The sequence below is a fragment of the Topomyia yanbarensis genome, chromosome 1 (genome assembly GCF_030247195.1).
Source record: "Topomyia yanbarensis strain Yona2022 chromosome 1, ASM3024719v1, whole genome shotgun sequence".
In the NCBI taxonomy this organism is placed as follows: domain Eukaryota; kingdom Metazoa; phylum Arthropoda; class Insecta; order Diptera; family Culicidae; genus Topomyia; species Topomyia yanbarensis.
The window spans coordinates 205,936,183-205,957,560 of record NC_080670.1 but is presented as its reverse complement, the minus strand read 5'-3'; the positions used below and the strand labels follow the sequence as shown (position 1 = coordinate 205,957,560).

The 21,378-nt window shown below is 40.6% G+C and overlaps 1 protein-coding gene across 4 annotated transcripts in view; it reads left to right on the top strand.

Moving 5' to 3' along the window:
* The window catches only part of LOC131689299 (nuclear factor of activated T-cells 5), a 67,388-nt gene that overhangs the window by 20,512 nt on the left and 25,498 nt on the right, over window positions 1–21,378 (top strand). For 2 of the 4 annotated variants that reach the window (XM_058974297.1, XM_058974288.1), the window contains exons 1-2: window positions 532–1,836; window positions 9,854–10,259. In XM_058974297.1, the coding sequence (XP_058830280.1) occupies window positions 1,539–1,836; window positions 9,854–10,259 (704 nt within the window). In that variant the 5' untranslated portion in view covers window positions 532–1,538. Of the gene's footprint in view, window positions 1–531; window positions 1,837–9,853; window positions 10,260–21,378 lie in introns of those variants that run through there. The other 2 variants (XM_058974315.1, XM_058974306.1) reach the window with 2 other exon arrangements.

Here is a 21,378-nt window from a genome sequence, read left to right as displayed (position 1 = left end):
GACTGATTTCACACAATAATTCTGTTCAATAATCGCTGCTATCATCGCTGGTATCCGACCGCAACCGGATAAAACCGGTTCTATTTTGGCAATATTCTTCTGTTGTCTCCGCCGTTGCGCTCCGTCGTTATCGCCTTCCATTTGGAAGCGAACGCTCGTGTCCGATGTTTGTTTTGCTGGATTTTGGTCGGTATGTAAGTGGTGTTGGTATTTTGGCTCTATAGGGGCCACGTAGTCATCGGCTGTACTGTGCTGTGCGCCCGGCTGTTTCTTGGTGTGCGGTCCGTTTCGTATAGATCACACACGCCCACAGCGCGGTTCCAATCTGCACGTCGCGGACGTCCTCTTTGTTGTCGCGCACTAGCAGCAACTCGCGAAGCAACCGACTAAAGCGGATTCATCGCGAAGCGCGTGTTTGTGATTTTTTTTATTTGCTTTCGTAAATACTTCGTTTGGGTTTCTGCGTACGGAAATAGAATCGAGAGGATAGAGGATCTTGGACCGAATCAGGCGCCTCGACCATCTATCAGTCACTGGTCAGACGTCGTACCGTAGTGGTGGAACTCCCTCTTCGCGAAAGGTCGCCGGCTAACGTTAGTTTTTTTTTTTCGTTTTACTCAACCACAACTGACAGTAACACAATAAAACGCAATCAATCAGTAGTTCGTCGTGGTTCATACTCTTCGCCGGTCGTCGTCGTGCGCGTGTGTGTGTATGTGCAATCATGTTTTGATCGAGTGTTTCGGCTTCTTGCCTTCCGTTTGCAACCACCTCGCAGCTCAGCTCTGCTGCGGTTGGTTGGCCTTCTCAATTGACTTGTTTTTCTGGTTGTTGTTTATCATGCGTGACGTCCACCAGCGCTGCTGTTTGTCGTCCCATCATACCAGCAGAGCAGAGAGGCCGTAGAAATTTACGGCAAATAGCAATAAACAAGAGTGATTTTTCGTACATCACTTTCTTCACCGTCGTCGTCGCCGCCGTCTTGGATCCGAGATTACTATGATTTGGTTTGATTATGATCCTCACTGTTTTTCAGTGCCACGTAGACTTGGACAATGATGATGGTAAGGTTGACCTGTGTCCCCCCGGAAGTGGACACGTAATTTTAATCAACGAGAAGTGTTATTTGGCTAAGATGATGTACCTCTAAATCTATACAGGACGTGTACAACGTGTGTGTGTTCGTTGCTTCCTACCTCCGGGAAGCTCTACTCCTGTCTGACAATCCCGTTGATCGTCGACCACTTAGGAGAGAGCGAAAAACGTGCGCGTTCGAGCGCGAGAGCGAGATAAAGTGAGTAAGAGAGACCAAACAGAATAGTGCGACTCAATCGTACAATGAGACCTAGCATATCGCTAATCATAAGAAGATTCAAGCGCAATCGTATCAGAACCATTCAGTGCCAAACAGTCGCAACCGCGAACAGCAGATATCTGCCGATGAAAGTGCCATAAGTTTAAGCAAAAGAAGCAAAATAATCTGAGATTTAGTGAAGTAGTAGATTAACATTGTGTAAATATTATAGTTTAGCAGAGCAATGAGATACATAAGTGATCGGAAGCAGCACTCAAGTGCCGAAGAAGGAAGTGACGGTGAACGGGCACATTCGCCCGGTCGACAGCATCCGCCACCGTACGTCGGGAAGAATCGGTTGCTGCAAAGTTCCCAGTGGAGTAAGAGTTACGACTCGGTGATAAATTATTGGAATACCAGTGACCTTGGAGGACGCTGCCGGCCCGGGCCCGGAGGTGGTTCGCAGCATCAGCAACAACAGCAGTGTAGCTCGGGGCAGACGACCAGGGGATACGGAAAGCCAACAGGATATAACGCACCGGGTAATGAGTGTGTGTTTGGGGTTCAACGCCGATGTTTTTTTTTGTGTTGACTAAAGACTCAGCGAAATGATTTTTCGGGGACGAGTGTGTTGACTGATCTTGATAGATTTTTTTAAACAGTCTAGAGCCGTCCCTTGAGTTAAAATCAATTTGGGGAAATATCTTTTCAGTATCCGATTGGGGCCGAAAAGTTTGCAAAGTGCCAAACATTTATTCATGATTTCGGAAGCTTAATCACAATTTTCGTAACCGGTTCCTCTTACGAAATCGTGATTTTTGCCACATGAATTTTTGAACAGATTTTTTCGTGTGCCTTGTTTGGTCTGATTGGATTCTAAACTTCGTATAACTTATCTTCTCTATGCAATTGCTGCCCCTAGGTTAATGGGTCCGTCAAAGTATTTCAAACATCATCAAGCATATTTGACCTCTGACAGACAATTACTTTAGAATAGTTATTGCATTACGCCTTGATAGTGGCGCATCGAGGATACCGACCGACCGAGTTTTGTGTTTTTTGCATAATTTGCACGTTCCCAAAGCATTAATCATTCACTAGCCGGTGCACGCTGGCATGGCCGATTGACGGGTCGACGTAGTTTGGCTTTTGCTGTGGGCCGTGTTTGCAGACATTGTTCCACAGCTTAATGGCTGTGTTGGTAGACATGGCTCGCAGTGGAGGTCATTGCATGTCGATTTATTGGTCGACTTTGTCATCGTGCACAGGCTATTTAATTAAAGGAATGCCAAAGTAGGGCATTATTAGTGTCAGTTTAGTGATGCAGTGAAGACCCGTTTTTATCAGCCCCTTGGTGAATTTTAAGCTGATAAAACAGAGACATTGATAAAATATTTTTCTGCCTTTTCAATAAACAGAAGATCTTAAAATATTCTTCTTTGGTCCTTAGATATAGCCCCGCAACCTTTTCTGATTATTTACTTTAAGTTCCCCTTAAGGGGGTCTGACAGTGCAAAAGTTAAAATAATATTTTAATTTTCGCATTTTTCGGATTTCTAAGATAAGAAATATATGCCCAAGAAAGGATTTACTCAAATTCAACTTGGTTCGTCTTCTAGAGCCCATTAAACTACCAACTATCAATTTTCATATGAAGCTGATAAAATCGGGTCAAAAAGCTGACAAGTTTGATTGCATGCGACATGTGCTCTTTTCTTCTATTTCAATAGCCGGGTTTTGTTGTACTTCTATTAGTTTGCTTTACAACTACTCATGTATACCAAATATACCATCGGTCAATTTATACGCTTCTACTTAAACTATATTCAGCATACTTTTTGGTCGCATTTTAGTTATTTTTTGCTCATGTTAACACTCACTAACACAATCAATTGCATATACTGTCATAAGCAGTCACAATCTTTCTTATTCTAAACGTACAAACGCTCGTGTCCTTCGCGTTTACACAAACCTGGTCACAGACGCGAACATGAAATTGCAATCATACTTACGCCCGCGATTTTGCCAACCTGAAAACACCCCGGTAATAAAGTGAACGATTTAGCCTTTATAAATTTACAAACTCGGTCTCAAGCTTGAACCTACGGTTCGCGCGATCATGAACCAGTCACGCCCGCTAGTCATTACTCTCGGTCCTAGTAGCCAAGACTCATGCCTTCAGTTGGACCAATAAAAATGACGCTCATATTCACTCTACAACACGTTCCATGGCGACATGACCGGGATATCTGATGGGGTGGGGAAACTTACTCTTTTAAAGCATCTGAAGCATACACTAAAAATTAAGTATGCGATACACGGTCCGGCGCGAACGGCCGCACCGTTATAAAATCCAATTAATGTGCGCTATGTCACATACACGCTAGCATACGCTACAAACACGTTAACATACAAACGCTCGAGCCCTTCGCAATCATCCACACACGCCTACGATGGTGATCTCGCAAACAGAATAAAACCCTGTTGATTAAGTGAACGTTACAATAGCAGTCTCAAGAGCGAACCTACAAACGCCCGTATTCGCGCTGTCATGGCGCCAGACCGGACGCTAGTGATATGGAAGAACTCGCTCTGTTCTAGCTCTTCTGAACCGTCCACCAAAAATTACGTATCACATGCACGGCAAGATCATCTAAGAACACACAATGTACGCACGGTTATAAAATCAAATTTATAAACGCAAAGTTACTGTATAAACGCTCGAACCCTTCGCGATGAAACACGCGATCGTACAAATCTGAACTGTACAATAAATATCACATTCAGAATCGCGGCCCGCTGCCGTTGACCTTAAGCAGTGTTTTAGTGGGTGGTTTAGTTTCTCGTTTCGTTTGCAATTGTAGTGCTTCTACCATGCCGACACCATAGATCTACAGTCTCCAAAAGGTTTAGGAACATTGTTTGCGGGCTATATAACGTGAGCCGATTCCGGATTCATTGCACCTTTATCCTGATTTTCGCGGTTGTGAATCAGTGCACTATGAAATAGGTTTTCATTTTCATGATGTTGTTCATATATTATGCAATTTTGTGCATGGTTCTAATATTTTACATTAACAAATTGACTCAACTCATGGACTCATATCTGATTCGTGAGATTGTTCTTGATTGACAGTATATTATTCACCATATTACTTACGTGCTTGTCAATAAGTTGCAAATACAAAAGAGATTCCTAGTCACTGTCTTTTGAATCCATTGGGGAAGCATGTTTCATTAACTGAATACACGCAATGCTTAGCAAACGATTTATGTGATCACAGCTCGTTAAGACAAGTAGAGAATAGGAAACTGGGTGTCTGTGGATGTGACGCGCTGTCACCACGTTTATGGGACTTTGTCGCCGATAACTTGTTGACAGTTAAACTACCCTAAACGCACGTAGTTCGGTAGATTTGATTAGTAATCGCATGTCGAACGCAAATCGAGGAACTCAGCATTTCAAATGATATCTGTCTGTTAGGAGTGCCTGCTTACGGTATTACTAGAATTACATTGGTGGACGACTTGGCTAGAACGTGGGGCCGCAATTGGATTCGTTGATCCAGTACCAGTTTTATCACTGGTGAGAAGTTGGATGAAGCAATAGATTCGTTTTCGGTCTGTACCCGAACAAAAACTTTTCTGTCGTATGTTAAAAAATACCAAAGAATTTTTCCAAGTACTACTGCAGTTAGTCAGGGCACTAACTGACTACATTGCAAACTCAATTATTTCAGGGTTACTATTCAGCATGCTGAGCATTATCCGTGTGATCTTTGTGAATCCGCAGTGAGTGATCGCTGCTCTGAAAATCTAGCTAAATCATCTTAGGGCACCAGCGGCTACTCCTTCAATGAGCCATTTGGGTGACTTCCGCAGGGATATAGAATTGTACTGCAGTAATGATAATGTGACACCTAGCAGTATGACTGTCATAGCTACAACACGTTATCTGAGAATACGGTGCACTATGACCGAGTGTTTTAAACTATGGGATAGAGACCAAAAAGGTTTCAAACAACAAAATGAACGTTTCTATAAGCAACGTGGACCCATTGATACGTGAGCTTAAAGGAGCCGTTGATCTCTTACATTACAAAAAATAAAAAATCATTTTGAATGTGCTACTATCGAATACTTCGCACGTAGCTTGCTTAGGCGAGCGTAGATTCTTTTTCTTTGCGGTGAAGCATTTTTGACGTCGCTTGACAATGCCTGATCCTCATTCCGATTGCTTCCATCATCGTCGCTTTCCTTCATACAATCATCGATACTGAATATCTCGAACGTCACAGTCGATTACTTTGATAAGGTTCATCGATTTGCTGACTATGATACTGAAGTTCGTTGTCTACATCCTGTTTTGGGGAGCGGTTTGTTCTTCGAGAAGCACTGGATGTAGTCAAATGATCAGTTTACCATATTTTGACGCCAAACTGGGTACTGCGCTGTTACGCCAGAGGCAGATCGTGCTGTCGTACCCCGATAGCACCATACTCCATTTATACGGAAATCTTGACCTTAACGTTACCGTGTTCAGCAAAATGTTTCATATTGTTCTCGTAGATTAACACATCTGCTTGGCATCGATTGTCAAGGTGAATGGATGTATAAACTGAATGAGTAGAACTTTTGTGCTTGGTTTTGGAGACAACTCGATCCACAAAATGATCACTATAAAGGTACTTAGCGTAGGATTTGTAATGCTACGTGTACACGAACTAAGCTCGACAGGCGACAGTGTGTTGTTAACTCAAAATCTGAAAGCTGGTATGTGAACCAAATGCATAAATGCGGGGGTTGACCCCAATTTCTGGGCAAGTTTTTTCATGGCGTAGTGGTTAATCACAGAGTTGAAATATACTGATCTTCCTTTGAAGTGTAAGCAATGTTTTCTGAGTATATCTTACACCATAAATTGATTTGCATTGGATGGTCAGGTAGGTTTTTGTTGGACGCATTTTCACCGTTTCACAAACAAACGTTATGAAAACATGGAAAGGCGTTTCTCCAATCACTCTTAAAGGTTTCGGCTTCTCTATATTTTGACATGCGTTGTTTGATGACGCTTACATTAGTACGTGGGATCAGCTCATGTAGCCTTACTTCAATATTATATATGCTGTATAAAACGCCATTACATTCGACGACGTCTTTCATGTTGTTCTGTGAAGTGAATGGTTCTGCTTGGGTAATGCTTTTGAACATATACGGCGCCGCATGACGTAGGTGGTGAAGTTGCATTGCAGTAACTTTTGCTATGATAGGTGTCATATTTATTTTCAACAATTGTTCCACTGTATGAATAGATGGTCTTACGGGACATCCCGAAAATGTCATCAGATTGCCCCCTATCGGAGAATATTGCAGCTTTGATTTATCACACATTTTTGCTCCGTTTGTCGTAAGCTCAAGAATAAAGTTATTTTTTTTTCAAATTTGGTTTGTGATTTATGATTTCAAATTAAAAACACCTGGAATCATACTTGTGATTAAAACACCTGGAATACTGCTCATAAAGGGTAAAAAGATACTATGCAGAGTATTCGTGCTGTTTATTAACATTAACAAAACATGAAAAAACACTGTTTCAAAAATCAAGCGCATTTTTTTTCATTTCGAGTAACGATTTTTTTTTTTCATGTACCGTTTGAACCGCACACTGAAAATTAAACATCAGAATCACAGCCCACAGCAGTTGTCTTCAAGCAGTGTTTTACCGTCTCGTCTGCAACTGGTCCTGGAACGGAGCCCTTTCAAGATTCTAGGTCTAAGCCTGTAGTTGGAACATTTGAAGAAAAAAATCATTACTATGTCTCCTATTTTTAGGAAGTGCTTAAATGAATTGTATAGAGAGCTGACGTCCCTTGTACACGCCAATTCTGTATATGGAATTCAGCACAAAAATTTTGCGCGCATATTCCTTGAAAATAGATGCATCTATCACAAAAATAAAATATAACGCTTCTATCGTTCTAGATGTGTTTGGTCTTCCTAGAATAAATCTCGTGTACCAAGTATGTCCGATCTTTACAAGTATTTACTTTCAGAGCGTGTTCCAAGAATAAATCGGTTCTATAAAAGCATCGGAACTGGCAAGCAATTTGTAGAAGTGAACCAGTTCGCTTTCCCTCAACTTGTACATTAAGCGCGAAAATCGACAAGTTAGCATGTCTTGTAGCGGCTTATTGAATTTGTGAATCTTTATAAGAACTCAACACTCTGGAACGTGTGGACGAACCGCAACTCTTGAGCTTTGCAGTCGTGAAAATGGCACTCAAAAATCCGAATATATCAAATTGGAATCGCTGATGTTCTGATGTTTGCTAAGGAGTAAATCTGGTACGACATTCAATAGAATATGAATACTTCCCAAAGAAACCAACATACTTATTTGTGTTATCATTTGTGTGTCCTAAAATTATTCTATATCTGCGAAAACTGAACCATGGTAAATGACATGTCATATTAAACTGAATACATATAAAGACTTTCACACGTTGTATTTTGTTTGGTTTTCAACATTCTTTATTTTCCTTTCAATTTGCCGAATCGACCGACGTAAATCAGCTCGTCCGAATTCTTCGGGTTCTGGCAGAATAAGAAGCGTGCAATGCTTATCAGCCTGTGTAACACAGAAAACAAAAGGAAATCATTCAACGCTTTGATTGTACCATCAGACGAAAAAAAATACAAACTGCGCACTGACGTAGTTCTTTCTGCTCTTGCGTTTGCTGAATCGCCTAAATGCGCTAAATACTGTTGCGTAGATCGTCGTCACTGACGTTATTGCGCCATATCCGTTGTTGATTTTTTTTTGGAATAGAAGTATTCGAATAGATAGTATTGTTTTTTTGCAGTCGTAATCTTTGGATGCTATGTTTTCAATGCTTTGATTCATTGGTTCAGGATCAATTGTTCTTTAAAGATACTGGATATAACCGGTTACTGCTTTGTTGAAGAATAGCGCCTAAATCTACTACGTACTAAGAGAGCTTGGCAGTCGATATGATTTTTGGTTTTTGACATTTGTTTCGTGTATTGGGGATCCATAATTGAGGAAGTCTGACTCTTTTTAACAAAGAAAACTGATACAAAATCGGTTGATTCTAAGCTGAGAAAAAATCGCGTAAAAATGGTTGCTCAAAAAAAAAAATTACGGGATCCTGTGTAATTAAATAAATAAAACAAAAGTTGTTTTCTTTAATTTATTTTGATTGCTTTTTACAAGAATAAAATCAATTAGTTGATGAAAAATCGTAGGTATAAATCGTATAATCTTACACCGCAAGAATAGATTACTGTTATGTATGTACAACAAGAAAAAACAAGTCATCAGTGGCTTCCTTGTGGTGCAGTTAAAGGTTAGACAGCAAGGCGTCACATTTTGTTCGTTGGCCTTTAGCATTGATTATTGCTCCGTTTACGTGAAGAATTAAGAAACATTTCCTACTGGATTGGTACATCTTTCTGTTACCTGCTGCGCCAATATTTCGTATCATTATAACTGCTTTGAACTAGTTCGCAAAAATACGTTCTCCGCAAGGAAAAAACGCAACGCTATCCACGGCTCACTGAATCGAGTTTTTTTTTTGCTAAACGTTCCCCTAAATGTAAATTTTGTGTACCATTCGATCACCAACAAAAGCGTGCGAAAAACGGTTGATTAATGCGGGAAGACGAGATCTCTTTTGCTTAATATAAGATGCGAGTTTTTTTTCGATCGTAAGAACAAAGTGAGAAATTGGGTAACCTCGAGGAAACCGGTTTCTATTAAGGTTTTTTTTTGTCGATGTCCGGTGTGTTGTATATACCAAACATTAGACGTTAAGAAACGCACATTCACAACAATTATTCCTTAGTCATTTCACGCTCTATATTCATCCCCCTATTAGAGCACATTGATTTGATTATACTACTTTGTTCAACGCATTGGCTAAAATAGTAGTCCTCGATCGAATATATTTTTTTTTGTTCTACCCCCTGGTACTGGAACAAACCTATTAGGTTCTTTACTGGCACAGTTAACCTCACTTTTCTTGACTGTTTGCTTGTACTGTTTACATGAAATTTGTGGACGACTAGATTCGCTCGAAGAAAATCGTAAAGAATTCCTTGTAAACAGCACAAGCGAACTGTCAAAAATGAACACTCAGTTCATTTGTGACGTCACCGTAAAGTATTCAATTGAACTAGTGTGACGCCTCTTCCAATTAAATACTTTACGCTGACGTCACAAATGAACTGAGTATTCATTTTTGACAGTTCGCTTGTACTGTTTACATGGACTTAGAAAAATTCTTCACGATTTGCTTCGAGCGAATCTAGTCGTCCACAATTTTTTCTAAGTCAATGTAAACAGTACTAGTGAACTGTCAAGAAAAGTGAGGTTAATTGTGTCAGTAAAAAACCTAATATGATTCATTAGACGCAATTATCGTAGTAAGCAGGCTTGCGAGCATTTTGACAAGCTCAAGCCATTCATCGTTTGTGCCTTTCTAGTATAACAAATAACCATTTTTAACGCTTTTCTCTTCCTCTTCTCTTTCATTCCAGTAAAACTCAACATCAGTCCTAGTGCGACCCTTGCCTCAAAACTCCACAGAAAAGTATTACGGGTGCCCTCGAAACGCATTCCCGGCAAAGTGCACCCCGGCAAGCTTGCCTCAGTAGCTAGCAAACTGACAGCCGCTAAGCAGCGACTACACCAGCAGCAGCAACAACAACAGAACCAGCTGCAACAGCATCAGTTCAATCTTCAGCAGCTTCCGCTGCAGCGTCCTCCGGCAGCTCCCAGCGTCAACAACTGTGATAACTCCAACGACTCCGGTCTTGGATTCGACCGTAGTCTCGATAGTGCCCTCGGTGCTCAATTCCAAAGTCATCCGAATCATACCAGCTCCGCGTCGACGGCGACGGTTGGCGGTAGCGGTACCATCGGTCGGTCGATTCATCACAGCAGGTGAGTGTTGGGGGTTGAAAAACAAAAACAAAAAAAAAACATTTCCACGGCATATTAAAATATGTAGTCATCCCGAAGTCGGAAGTCGGATAACGTCCAGTCATCCCTGGGCTGGGTAAAACCACTAGGCGCCGCCTGTGAGTTTAACCTGCTCCCTTATCCGGTCGAGACAAAATTCGCACAAATACGAGTCCTATGCGAACTAACGAGATTCTCCAGAATCGATTACTACTCATTGTAGCTGGCCGCTCCGTTTAACCCCTATCTCCCGGAGAGTGCCGATTGATTTATCTGCGAGCGTGAATGTACCGCCGCCGTACCACTGTACACATATATCATCGCGGTCCGACTTGTTACTCTGCTGGGATGGGATTGCCTTTCAATAACGTCTAATTAAATCATTAAAAACAATTTATGCGCGACACGGTTCAGATGGTTTCGTGCATTGTTTTTGCAAATCAACCTACCAACGAAAGGAACCGAGCAACGAACCACTGCGCGCTGACTGACCGGCTGGCAGTATTATTTATGCCGTCGTGGGGCTGTGTGCGAACGTTCGCCTGTCTGCCTGCCTGCCGGTCGAGGTTATCATTTCACTTTTTAGTAAAAGTAAGCACACTCTGAGGGGAGGGATTGTCCATAGTGGATGATGGAAATGGAATTGGGGATGGCAGATTGAAATTATCTGTGTAGTTGTTGGGTGATTTTGTTTGCGATGTTTTTTGTTGTGACATGGAGAATTTTGTGTCATGACACTTGTATGGAGGGATCGTTCAAAGAAAGACGAATCCACGATGATTTGGACCAGTTGGGGGTAACCATTATCAGAATTTCTTCAAGTTGTATTTTTGAGTGATCGTGCCCATTAGCCTTTTATTTTTTAGGAGCACAGACTCGATTCCTAATTCATGTAAACTAGGAGATAAAATGATAACTTTTTGCGGATTCATGCTGGTTGGAGGCTACTATATTGTGTTCTTGATCCCTTCGCCATTTCGAAACCTATTATAATAGAATATTTTGTGGCTATATGGTATGATTAAATACTTAGAAACATATTTTACTAACATTTTGATTATAATCTAGAGCGTAAATTTCGGAATGCTGGTTCCTGAGATATAGTTCATTATACCAGAGGTCTAAAAAGGAACGTTTCTTCGGTTGGAATAGGTTCATATTGTAATCATTTTCCTAATCAAGCTTATTTATAGGTTTTCGGAATGTCCGAATTGAATCAAACTCTGTCTTTTAAGAGCAATCCATGTACAATCTGAAGGAAGTTCGTCTAACACATTTTTGAAGAACATCGTCGGGTTAATTAGATGGAATCTTTACATCCACATCTTAATTGAATTATTCTATGATACTACCAAGTGCCATCAGACTTTAGAGAATTAAAATGCTATAACGTCTTCAAAAATGTTGTAGAGATTACTTTTGCACAGCTTGGCCAAAAACTTCAACTTTTTATCTTGCATATTTCTGGAATAATAGTTTTTGGTTTGTGGATAACTATTTAAAAGCCTACCCACTCCATTCCCGTCAACATCGTTGTTTGGTTCAGAAACTACCGGCCGACTCGGAATGTACCAAGCTTGCCAGCTCGAAATAACTTCTGCTATTTCTCGAACCGCCAGTCATATTGGCTCTCTTCCGAATTTTATTACGATGTTTTACCGGTTCCGTTTTACAGATTAGGCTTAACGAAAAAAACTACCAATTTGTTCTTCGAGTCAATAAGTAGGGTGGGTAATGTCAGAGACTAAGATAATCGGAGTGAAGTAGAATACATTTCACGCTGTTCACTCGAATGCAGTAATTTTTGTTCAAGTTTTTCGTAATACAAAACAGTAGCCTTGAAAATGGCACTTGATGTCAGCAAAAAAAATCATTCGGCACCAGAAGAGAGTGCTGTATTCGTCTGTCACTCCAAGTATTATCTGCTATCTAGTTTCTTACGTGCCATAATGACAGTCCTCTTCGTACATTTCAATAGCCAATTTCGATACCTCTCTAATATGAGAAATTGTTTCTACGTGAGACTGTTATAACGTCGATGCTAGTTTGATTATTGATTGGTATCTTGGGCACAATAACATACAAACGCTCCAGGCTTCCACGATAATACGAAAACGGTTGCAAACGCGATCTTTCGCGACAAACCTATGCCCACGATCTCGCAATCATAAAAAAAACGTCCCGGCGTTTAAGTTAACGTATTCGCACTTACGAATATATAAACGCGGTCTCAAGCGTCAACATACGAGCGCCTAGAGTGTATTCTACTTCACTTCGGTTATGTCTCTGACATTATCCACCTTTCTGCTTTTTCGAGTTTTTGATCCAACAACTTCCGAATAAGTGTTTCTTTTGGACGCATCAGCTCTAATTTTTTTTCGAGCTCTCCTGTATATTGCCATCTGCTTTACTAGTCTTTTTGAAGACCCTCTTCACAAGGGTCATTCGGTAGATTAATGTCTTTCTCAATGCTATCTACGCCCTTTTTCCACGATTCAATTGAAAGTTGTTTTGGCGTAGTGCACCAACACTAAATCCGATAAAAAAGCGTAGGGGTACTATGCTTCTCACATTAAGGCGGCGTATGCCTCAGCAGACACTCAGAGTAAAAAATGGTAGACAGCAAACCGCGGAAACATATTGCTTGCCATACTAGAACGTTTTGGCTAAATTTCTCCGCTTGTATCCACCTGTCTGCATACTTACTTCCTTCTCTTCAACGGCAGTATAATTTTGTGGAAGGGTTTTTAAGTCCTCTTTCACATATCAGGAAGCAGTAGCAACTGGCTCAAATGGCACGTACCCCATGTTGATTGGAGATTTCACTTCCAAGGGAATAAAGACACTTCTCGATGAGCGTATATATATCAACGCCCCCGTGGGGATATTGAGACAACAGAATGACAACACGTCCGAAGAGATACTGTCATTCGAATTCGGCTTGAAGCGATTTAGGTTTATGAACTTTCGCTGTGACTGAACCATAGTTCGGTTTATAACCCTTTTTCGCTAGAAATTCCATAAAACGGTCGTCAATACGGTAAAAATAATGCTGTATTTTCTCTGTAAGCAACTTGGTTCTCAGCCAACTGCCCACGAACCAGGATTATGGAAATCTAGCTTCATCAGAACATTAGTACCCTTGAAACATTTCTTGAGATTCCACGGAATGTAAATGAATGCTATATGGTTCGGCAATAAAACGGAAGTCCCCTGCTTACCTTCTCCAATTTCTGCTTCAGCCAGGTACAGCTTTGTCCGTTATCAGGAGAGAACCAAACAATAACGTACCTTCAACCAAACCCACTGAAGCTGGGCATGAATGTGTTAAGAGTTATTGAAAAGAGACACCCGTGAAGATCTTCTAGCAGATCATCCGTCAGCGGAATCAACAAGTGACCTTTCTCCAACCTTGCTTGTGACTCGAAGACTCTATACAATGAGCCAACGCATTGTTGAAGAGAGCACACCTCTGCGATTGTGCTTCTTTTCTTTGATTTTGATAAAACATTTTCCCGTATAATAATACTACCAGTATTCACATCTGATGTTGTGGGAAGTGTCTCAATTTTCGATTCCCCGAAGATCCGAAAAAGATTTACACGCATCAACGATTTAATAAAAGAGTGGAAATTTACAATGTTTTTCTACCACTTATTCAAAATTCAACTATCACACGGTAGAACCGCAGAAGGTTGCTGCATAGAGTGACCGGAAAAAAAATGACCCCTATTGGCCCACCCCTGATTCGATTCCTAGTCCCACCAGGAGTACTTGCACCAAATTTGAAGCAAATCGGACAAGTCTAGCTACCGGACCAACGTGCCTGAAGTTTGTATGGGATTTTTCGACAATTTACATGGAGAAAACCTACTAACTCGCATTTTTGCCGCTAGGTGGCACTGTATGTATCGCATTATCACTGTAAGTGAAAATAAGTAAGATAATTTAATTGTCTACAACTTTGCCGAAGACTGCTAGTGAATTCGGCTTTGTTAAAAGAAGTTATTAAGGTTTTAGTGAAGTAATGTCTGAGTCAGTTTTGCATGGGGCCTAGCAGTGCATGGTTCTATATCAGTACTCGATTTGCGCGAACTAAACATTTTTGTGGAATAACCGTAAGATTTAGCTCTATGATATATTCAGAAGAATTGTAGTAAATAATACGAGCCATGTTTTGGATACAACGTTTTAGTTCCACATTTCACCACATAGAGGGCGCCAACACTAACTTTTCGACGGAAAGAGATAGAAATTAGGTGCCTTCCACAAAGTTGTAGAACAGATATTTTCCAATAATTCTTTCGAACATTTTGATGGTCTATCTCTCTTCCATGAAAAGTTAGTGTTGGCGCCCTCTATGCGGTCATAGTTGGAACTAAAATTTTTCAACCAAAACATAACTCTTATTATGTCTTATAATTCTTCTGAACATACTATTGGGCTAAACCTATCGATTATTTCCCAAAAATGCTTAGTTTGTGGGACTCGATTACAGATACACAACCATGCACTGCTAGGCCCCATGCAAAACTGACTCAGACATCACTTCGTTAAAAGTTTAATAACTTCTTTTAACAAAGCCGGATTCACTAGCAGTCTTTGGCAAAGTTGTAGGCAATTAAATTATCTTTCTTATTTTCACTTACAGTGATAATACGATACATGCACTGTCATCTAGCGGCAAAAATGCGAGTTAGTGGGTTTTCTCCATGTAAATTATCGAAAAATCCCATACAAACTTCAGGCACGTTGGTCCGATAGCTAGACTTGTCCGATTTGCTTCAAATTTGGTGCAAGTTCTCCTGGTGGGACTAGGAATCGAATCAGGGGTGGGCCGATTGCGTTTTAAAAAAATTCATTATTTTCCTGGGCAGTCTATTGCTGCATCTAGACGTTTAAATAATTAAAGACGATGACGTTTAAATAATTAAAGATAACGACGGTTCGAGCTCGTTCGGTACGAGCCAGTTTACCAACTCATGCGTAATACCGTCAGAGCAGAGAGTTATATGTAACACCTCTTCTCTGCCAGATCGTGCAAATGTTGGGCAATTTCCTACATTAAGTATATGTAAATTTATGCCGCTTAAATAGTCCATCAATTGGGTGCCGCTCAAATTGATAGCTGAGCTGTCTAAAGTTACTTGGTGGGTATTTGCATCACTGCCGATTATGTGTGGAAAATCATTTCTGCCCTAGTATGATACAACCCTTTTAAAATCATCAGAAGGTGATGATTCATGATGCGGTAAATATGCCGAACAATAGACGTATTTCCTTTTCATGTTATTAACAGTCTTATTGACTGTGACAGCACAAATATCACGAGCAAAAGGCATTTTACGTCGATTTGTCATGCCATTTTGTTGTAAGCTACGAAGACGGAGTTAAGTAACTTTTGAACGTAGAGGTTTCCTTCATTCCGTCAGCAAATTAAGAGCTGTTTTAGCGTACGTAGATTCGGCCGCAATAGTGGAGAGGTGCTATGTTTCTCGTATAAAGGCAGCAAGCTTCTCTGCAGGGGCTCAGATCGATAGATTTTCACCTTTATGGCATCGCTAGCGTTAAAAAAATGTGGACTTCAAACCGCAGGGACATATAGCTTGCCATACCAGCATTTTTCGACCAAATTTCATCACTTGAATCGATCCGTCCGCGTTCTGCCTTACAGCTGGCATATAATACACTAAGGTTTTTTTTAACACGGTTTTTTTGCACGGTTTTTTTTACACGGCTTTTTTTACACGGTTTTCGCAATTAACACGGTTTTTCGCAAAAATATTCTAAGTCCTTTTAAAGGCAAAAGACTTAGACGATTTCTCAACAATTTTTTTTGCACGGGTTTCGCAAAAACGTTCTAAGTCCTTTTGGAGGCAAAAAACTTAGACGATTTTTGATCAATTTTTTTTGCGCGGATTTCGCAATTAACACGGTTTTAGCAAAAATCCTTATGAAGACAAAAGACTTAGACGGTTTTTGACCAAGTTTTTTTGCACGGATTTTGAAATTTACACGGTTTCTGCTTTTCCATTTTGAATGCAAAGAATTTCGAAGATTTTTGGAAAAGTGGAAGTGATTGCTTTTGGAACAGCATTAACGAGTAGATGCCAAATGTTCATGTCTGAGGCCATTTTGGAAACCAAGATGGCGACTTCCGGTTCAGTGGAAGTTTCTGAAACCCCATTAATATGGGTATTTTTGGAACGGGATTGATGAGTGGCCGTCAGATATCGATGTTTAAGGCCATTTTAAAAACCAAGAAGGCGACTTCCGGTTCAGTGGAATTCTCTATAACCCAATCAGCATGCATATTTTCAGAGCGGGCCTAATAGAGCGCATGATAGAGATCAGTGTCAGAGGCCATTTGGAAAACCAAGATGGCGACTTCAGGTTCATTGGAATTCTCTAAAATCGAATCAATATGGGTATTTTTGGAATGGAATTGACGAATAGACGCTAGATATCGATGTCTGGTGCCATATTGAAATTCAAGATGGCGACTTCCGGTTCTGTGGAATTCTCCAAAGCCCAATCAATATGAGTATTTTTGGAACGGGATTGACGAGTAGGTGCCAAATATCAATGTCTGAGACCATTTCGAAAATCAAGATGGCTACTTCGGTTTAGTAAAATTTTCAATTACCACAACAATGTGAGAATTTTTGTAATAGCGTTAATGAATAGATACCGGATGTCAATTCCGGAAGTCATGTTTTCATCTAAGATGGTGACTTCTATTTTAGTGCCAAGACGATGTTTTAAATATAAAGACACGCGGCGAGAAAAACAGTAAATTTGGCTGCATAACTCAAAAACTAATCAAAGAATTGACTTGATTTTTTTATGAAAATGCACAATATGTGTAGCCTGTCGGTGAACCACAAAAAATAGAATGAAAAAATTGTTCTCTCTATTATTTTGAAGAAAAGTGCACGAATTTTACAAAAAAATATGAGATTTTTCGGTTTACATGAAGCCATTTTCCTAAACTCGAACTTTTTTTTGGGTTCATCGAGTAACTACAAGTCTAAGCTTTACAAATTTTACTTAATTTCCTGTGTCAAACAATTTTATCAAGAGTCATCGTGTTAGCCGCGGCGCTCCTCGACGTGGAAATGGTTGAACGTCTACTCTTGGAACGCTCGTATGTGTGGCTCTGCGTGGCTGCCGACCCTATTCTGCGCGGCGTGTGACGTGAGACGACTAATCTCACCTCACTCTACGTGACTTCACCCAATTCTGAAGAGTCACTTCGGGTGACGTGAGACTCCCATTTAACCGCAATGAGGAATCTCACCTCACCCGAGTCGACTCTCAGAATAGGGTGAGAAAAGTCACGTAAAGTGAGGTGAGTTTCGTCGTCTCACGTCACACGCCGCGCAGAATAAGGCCGTGTAAATATTTTTTTTCGTACAGAATAAACGTACAAATTTAAAGCTTAACATTACATAAAAGATGCATTGTTTCCTTGCCTTCAAAATCGCAAAACAAAATAACTTTCGGTTTGAGCACTTTACACCAGACGCCCCCCTTAATAATACAGCGAAGACCTGATTTTATTATTTCCCCCTGATTATGTCAGCTTTTTGATTCGACTTTGAGTCTCGCATGAAGATTCGCTCGATGAGCTCTAGCAGACGAACCAACTCAAATTCGAGTAAATCCATTCATGAGCACATTTTTCTTATCTTATAAATGCAAAATATACAAAAATAAATGTATCTTTTTGTTTTACGCTGGATATTTATACTAAATAATCAGAACCATCTTGGGTGTTACAATGACGTCAGACCTCTGGCAACTGCATATTGGTCAATCCAGTTCCAAAACACTCCATGTTGTGAGTTATACAGAATATCGCTAAGCCGATAGTCTCAATGTTGCCTCAGACATTGATCTCTATCATGCGCTCATTAGGCCCGCTCGGGAAATATGCATACTGATTGGGTTATTGAAAATTCTGTTAGACCGGAAGTCGTCATCTTGGTATTCCAAATGGCCTCAGGCATCGATATTTGGTGACTACTCGTTAACACTGTACCGAAAACAACCATATTGTTAAAGTGCGGGACAAAAGGAAACCTCAAGATCCGACGTTTCCACTTTTCCAAAAACCTAAGGAATTGGAAAAAGCAAAAATCAGTGCAAAAAAAAACCTGTTCAAAAATCGTCTAAGTCTTTTGCCTTCAAAAGGACTTAGAACATTTTGATAAAACTCCGAAATCATCCCTTTTCCTAAAATCGTCTAAGTCTTTTGCATTGAATGTAACGCGGTTTTTTTTTGCACGATTTTCGGAATTAACGCGGTTTTTTTTGCACGGTTTTCTGAATTAACACGGTTTTTTTTACACGGATTTCGCAATTAACGCGGTTTTTTTTTGCACGGTTTTTTTTACACGGTACGTATCCCCCGTGTAAAAAAAACCTTAGTGTATTACCTGAAAGTGTTTTTGAGTTTTTGCATGCATCCTTAGCTGCGAAACTCGCGAATATCATTTCCGGGCCCTTGCTGCAGCACGCCGCTTTTGTTTGGCGATTTTCTGCTTTTATATAGGTCTTCAGGTTGTTTCGTTTCGTGATACGTTTGATCAATCTGATGCTCGTTCTCGGTTCATTGGTGGTCAAAACACGTATCGACATTGATTTATTCTTCCTAATTAGAGATACCATATTTTAGTTTAGTTTCGGGTTGGAAGATCTTGCTTTTCTGCCTCTTTGTGGCAGATCATCAACAGAATATTGTGTTCCCAATTGTGTGCACTTCGCAAATTTTCGCATTGTTACACTCTTTTCACTTAGCCATGTGTACAAAACTTCATTTTCAATTCGCAACATTTTAGAAACAAACAAATTAAACCACACAAAAAAGTAAACAAATGCAAAATGACAGTCAAACGCAGCATGCTGTGATGAGCGCTTTGAAGTAATCAAAATACGTGCGAAGAACGCAGATATATATGGATTGCTCATTTTCGGGCCTTGGAAGTAAAATTGCGAACATTCATATTCATAATAAATCAAAATTAAAATTTCGGTTCAATTTGTTCGTTTGAAAGATCTGGAAAAGTTATCGAAAGGGTAAAAAAGTTCTGTAAATCGATTGCCTTGTACGCAGTGCACCTGGGTTTGAGTTCCGACCCCGTACATAGGCTTAGGCGATTGACCTTAAGGTTAAAACCTCTATAATCGAAATAAAAAAAGTTCTGTAAAATCAGAGAAATCTTATACAGAAATGAAGCCACAGCCTAATTAGGAAATAAATCCAATTACAGTTCATATCACTTTCTAGATTTCGAACAGCCTATGACTTGTTCGTGAGATAAATTCAGTCGTGTTGATCTTCTGATACTGTGTGTAGTTTGTTTCAATTTGCACCTCCGGAAAAGCCTTCCTTCTGAGGCATTAATGTTCCCACTATTAACAATTTAATTCAATCAGTCAGTCGAAAAAAAAACAGATCGCAACCGTGGAAAATCTTGCCAAGTCATCCCGTATCGCAAATGAGTGCGTTATCTGTATTGTGATCTTACTGCATCCACTTACTGCATTAATATGCAATGTTCTATCGAGTTGCGGCAGGTCATCCGCCACAGCGAATCACTCACGGCAGAGTGTTATTCCAGCTTAGCGCTGAGTTGATGTTTGTTTCGTCGTCGTCGTGATTGGAACCTATAAACAAGTGTGTTAGCGGGGATGGTTCCCCATTTCTCGCTGGTGTAAAACAACAGGGAAGCTTAGAGCAGACACTTCTAGAACCACCCCGATGCTCGTTGAGTCAATCCCGATCGTGTAATGGGACGCATATTTAATTGATATACTCCGCCCCCTCTCTTACCAGTTCTCATGAATGCGGTTGATTTCCCTTCATTTTTACGAGAGACGCCACTGCTGCCGCGACGACGTCGTCGTCAGTGTAAGACAAATCCTGACCTACTACATACTGAATGAAGTGACGCTGTTTAGTTCGTGCTGGGAAAACCAGCTCACAGCAACCTGTTTTATTGATTCACCTTGCTGGGCTGTGTTACGACATACGGCCCCGGCAGGCGCTTTCACATAAGAACTTCCTTCTGTTGGATTGTCTATAACATCCGGTCAGATCGGATCAGTGGGAAATCAGTTTTTGACCATCCTTTTTAGGATATCGGAAATGTTAAAGATGGTCCTGAAAGGGTTATTCTACCCAACTGGTCACCATGAACCGATTGGATCTCGTGCAAAACACGTTTCTCGTGATTGAAGTAGAGTAAAAAAGTTCCATCTGACAGCTCTCACATCATCAGTCAGATATCGTCAGTTGATGCACATACAGTACATACTAACTACCACATAAAATTACCATAATAAACGCCCGTTCAGGTCGATCGTTGTCGCGGCGACTCTCTATTACATAGAGATAGAATATAGGGTACAATCCACAGTTATTTAACACTCAATTTCCCACCTCCCCTGTCGGCGATACCGTTTCGCTAACTTGTTTCCCTGCTGGGGGGCGAACATTAGCGAACCTACCCCATGTGATTGCACAATATTCAGTACATTCACCAGTCGCCAGCCCCGAGTGCGACCGGCGGCATCCGATGTAAATGCAATGCAATATCCATTTCTTCATTCATATGCACGACACAAACCTACACACTCTCACACCACTAGTAAAACGTTGAGACCGGCTTCTCCACAGATCGCGTTTCTTGCCGGTTTCAGTTTATAATAGAGCGCGCACCCGAGTAGTAGTACAACCCACCCTCCCCTGCCGAGAGCGAGATTGTGTACAACTTGATTCCCGACTAGTAGTGCTACTCGCTGTTTACTATTAATATTCATACAAAGTGTTTATACACGGCAAAACAATCGAAACCCGCGCGCGGTCCGATCCGATCTAATCCGAGCAGAAAGTTTGTTTACGCATCAGTCGAGTGACGGGTTAAACGAAAAAAAAACACAGGGGATTCTAGTACTACATTGTCTATATATAGTATGTTTATGTGTTCGATGCTTATATTTACCCATCATTACCAACCATTCACCACGTTACTAACAAATTGTACATTTTTCCATATTTTTCATGTGATCGTACACCACCGTCCCTCCATGTGTC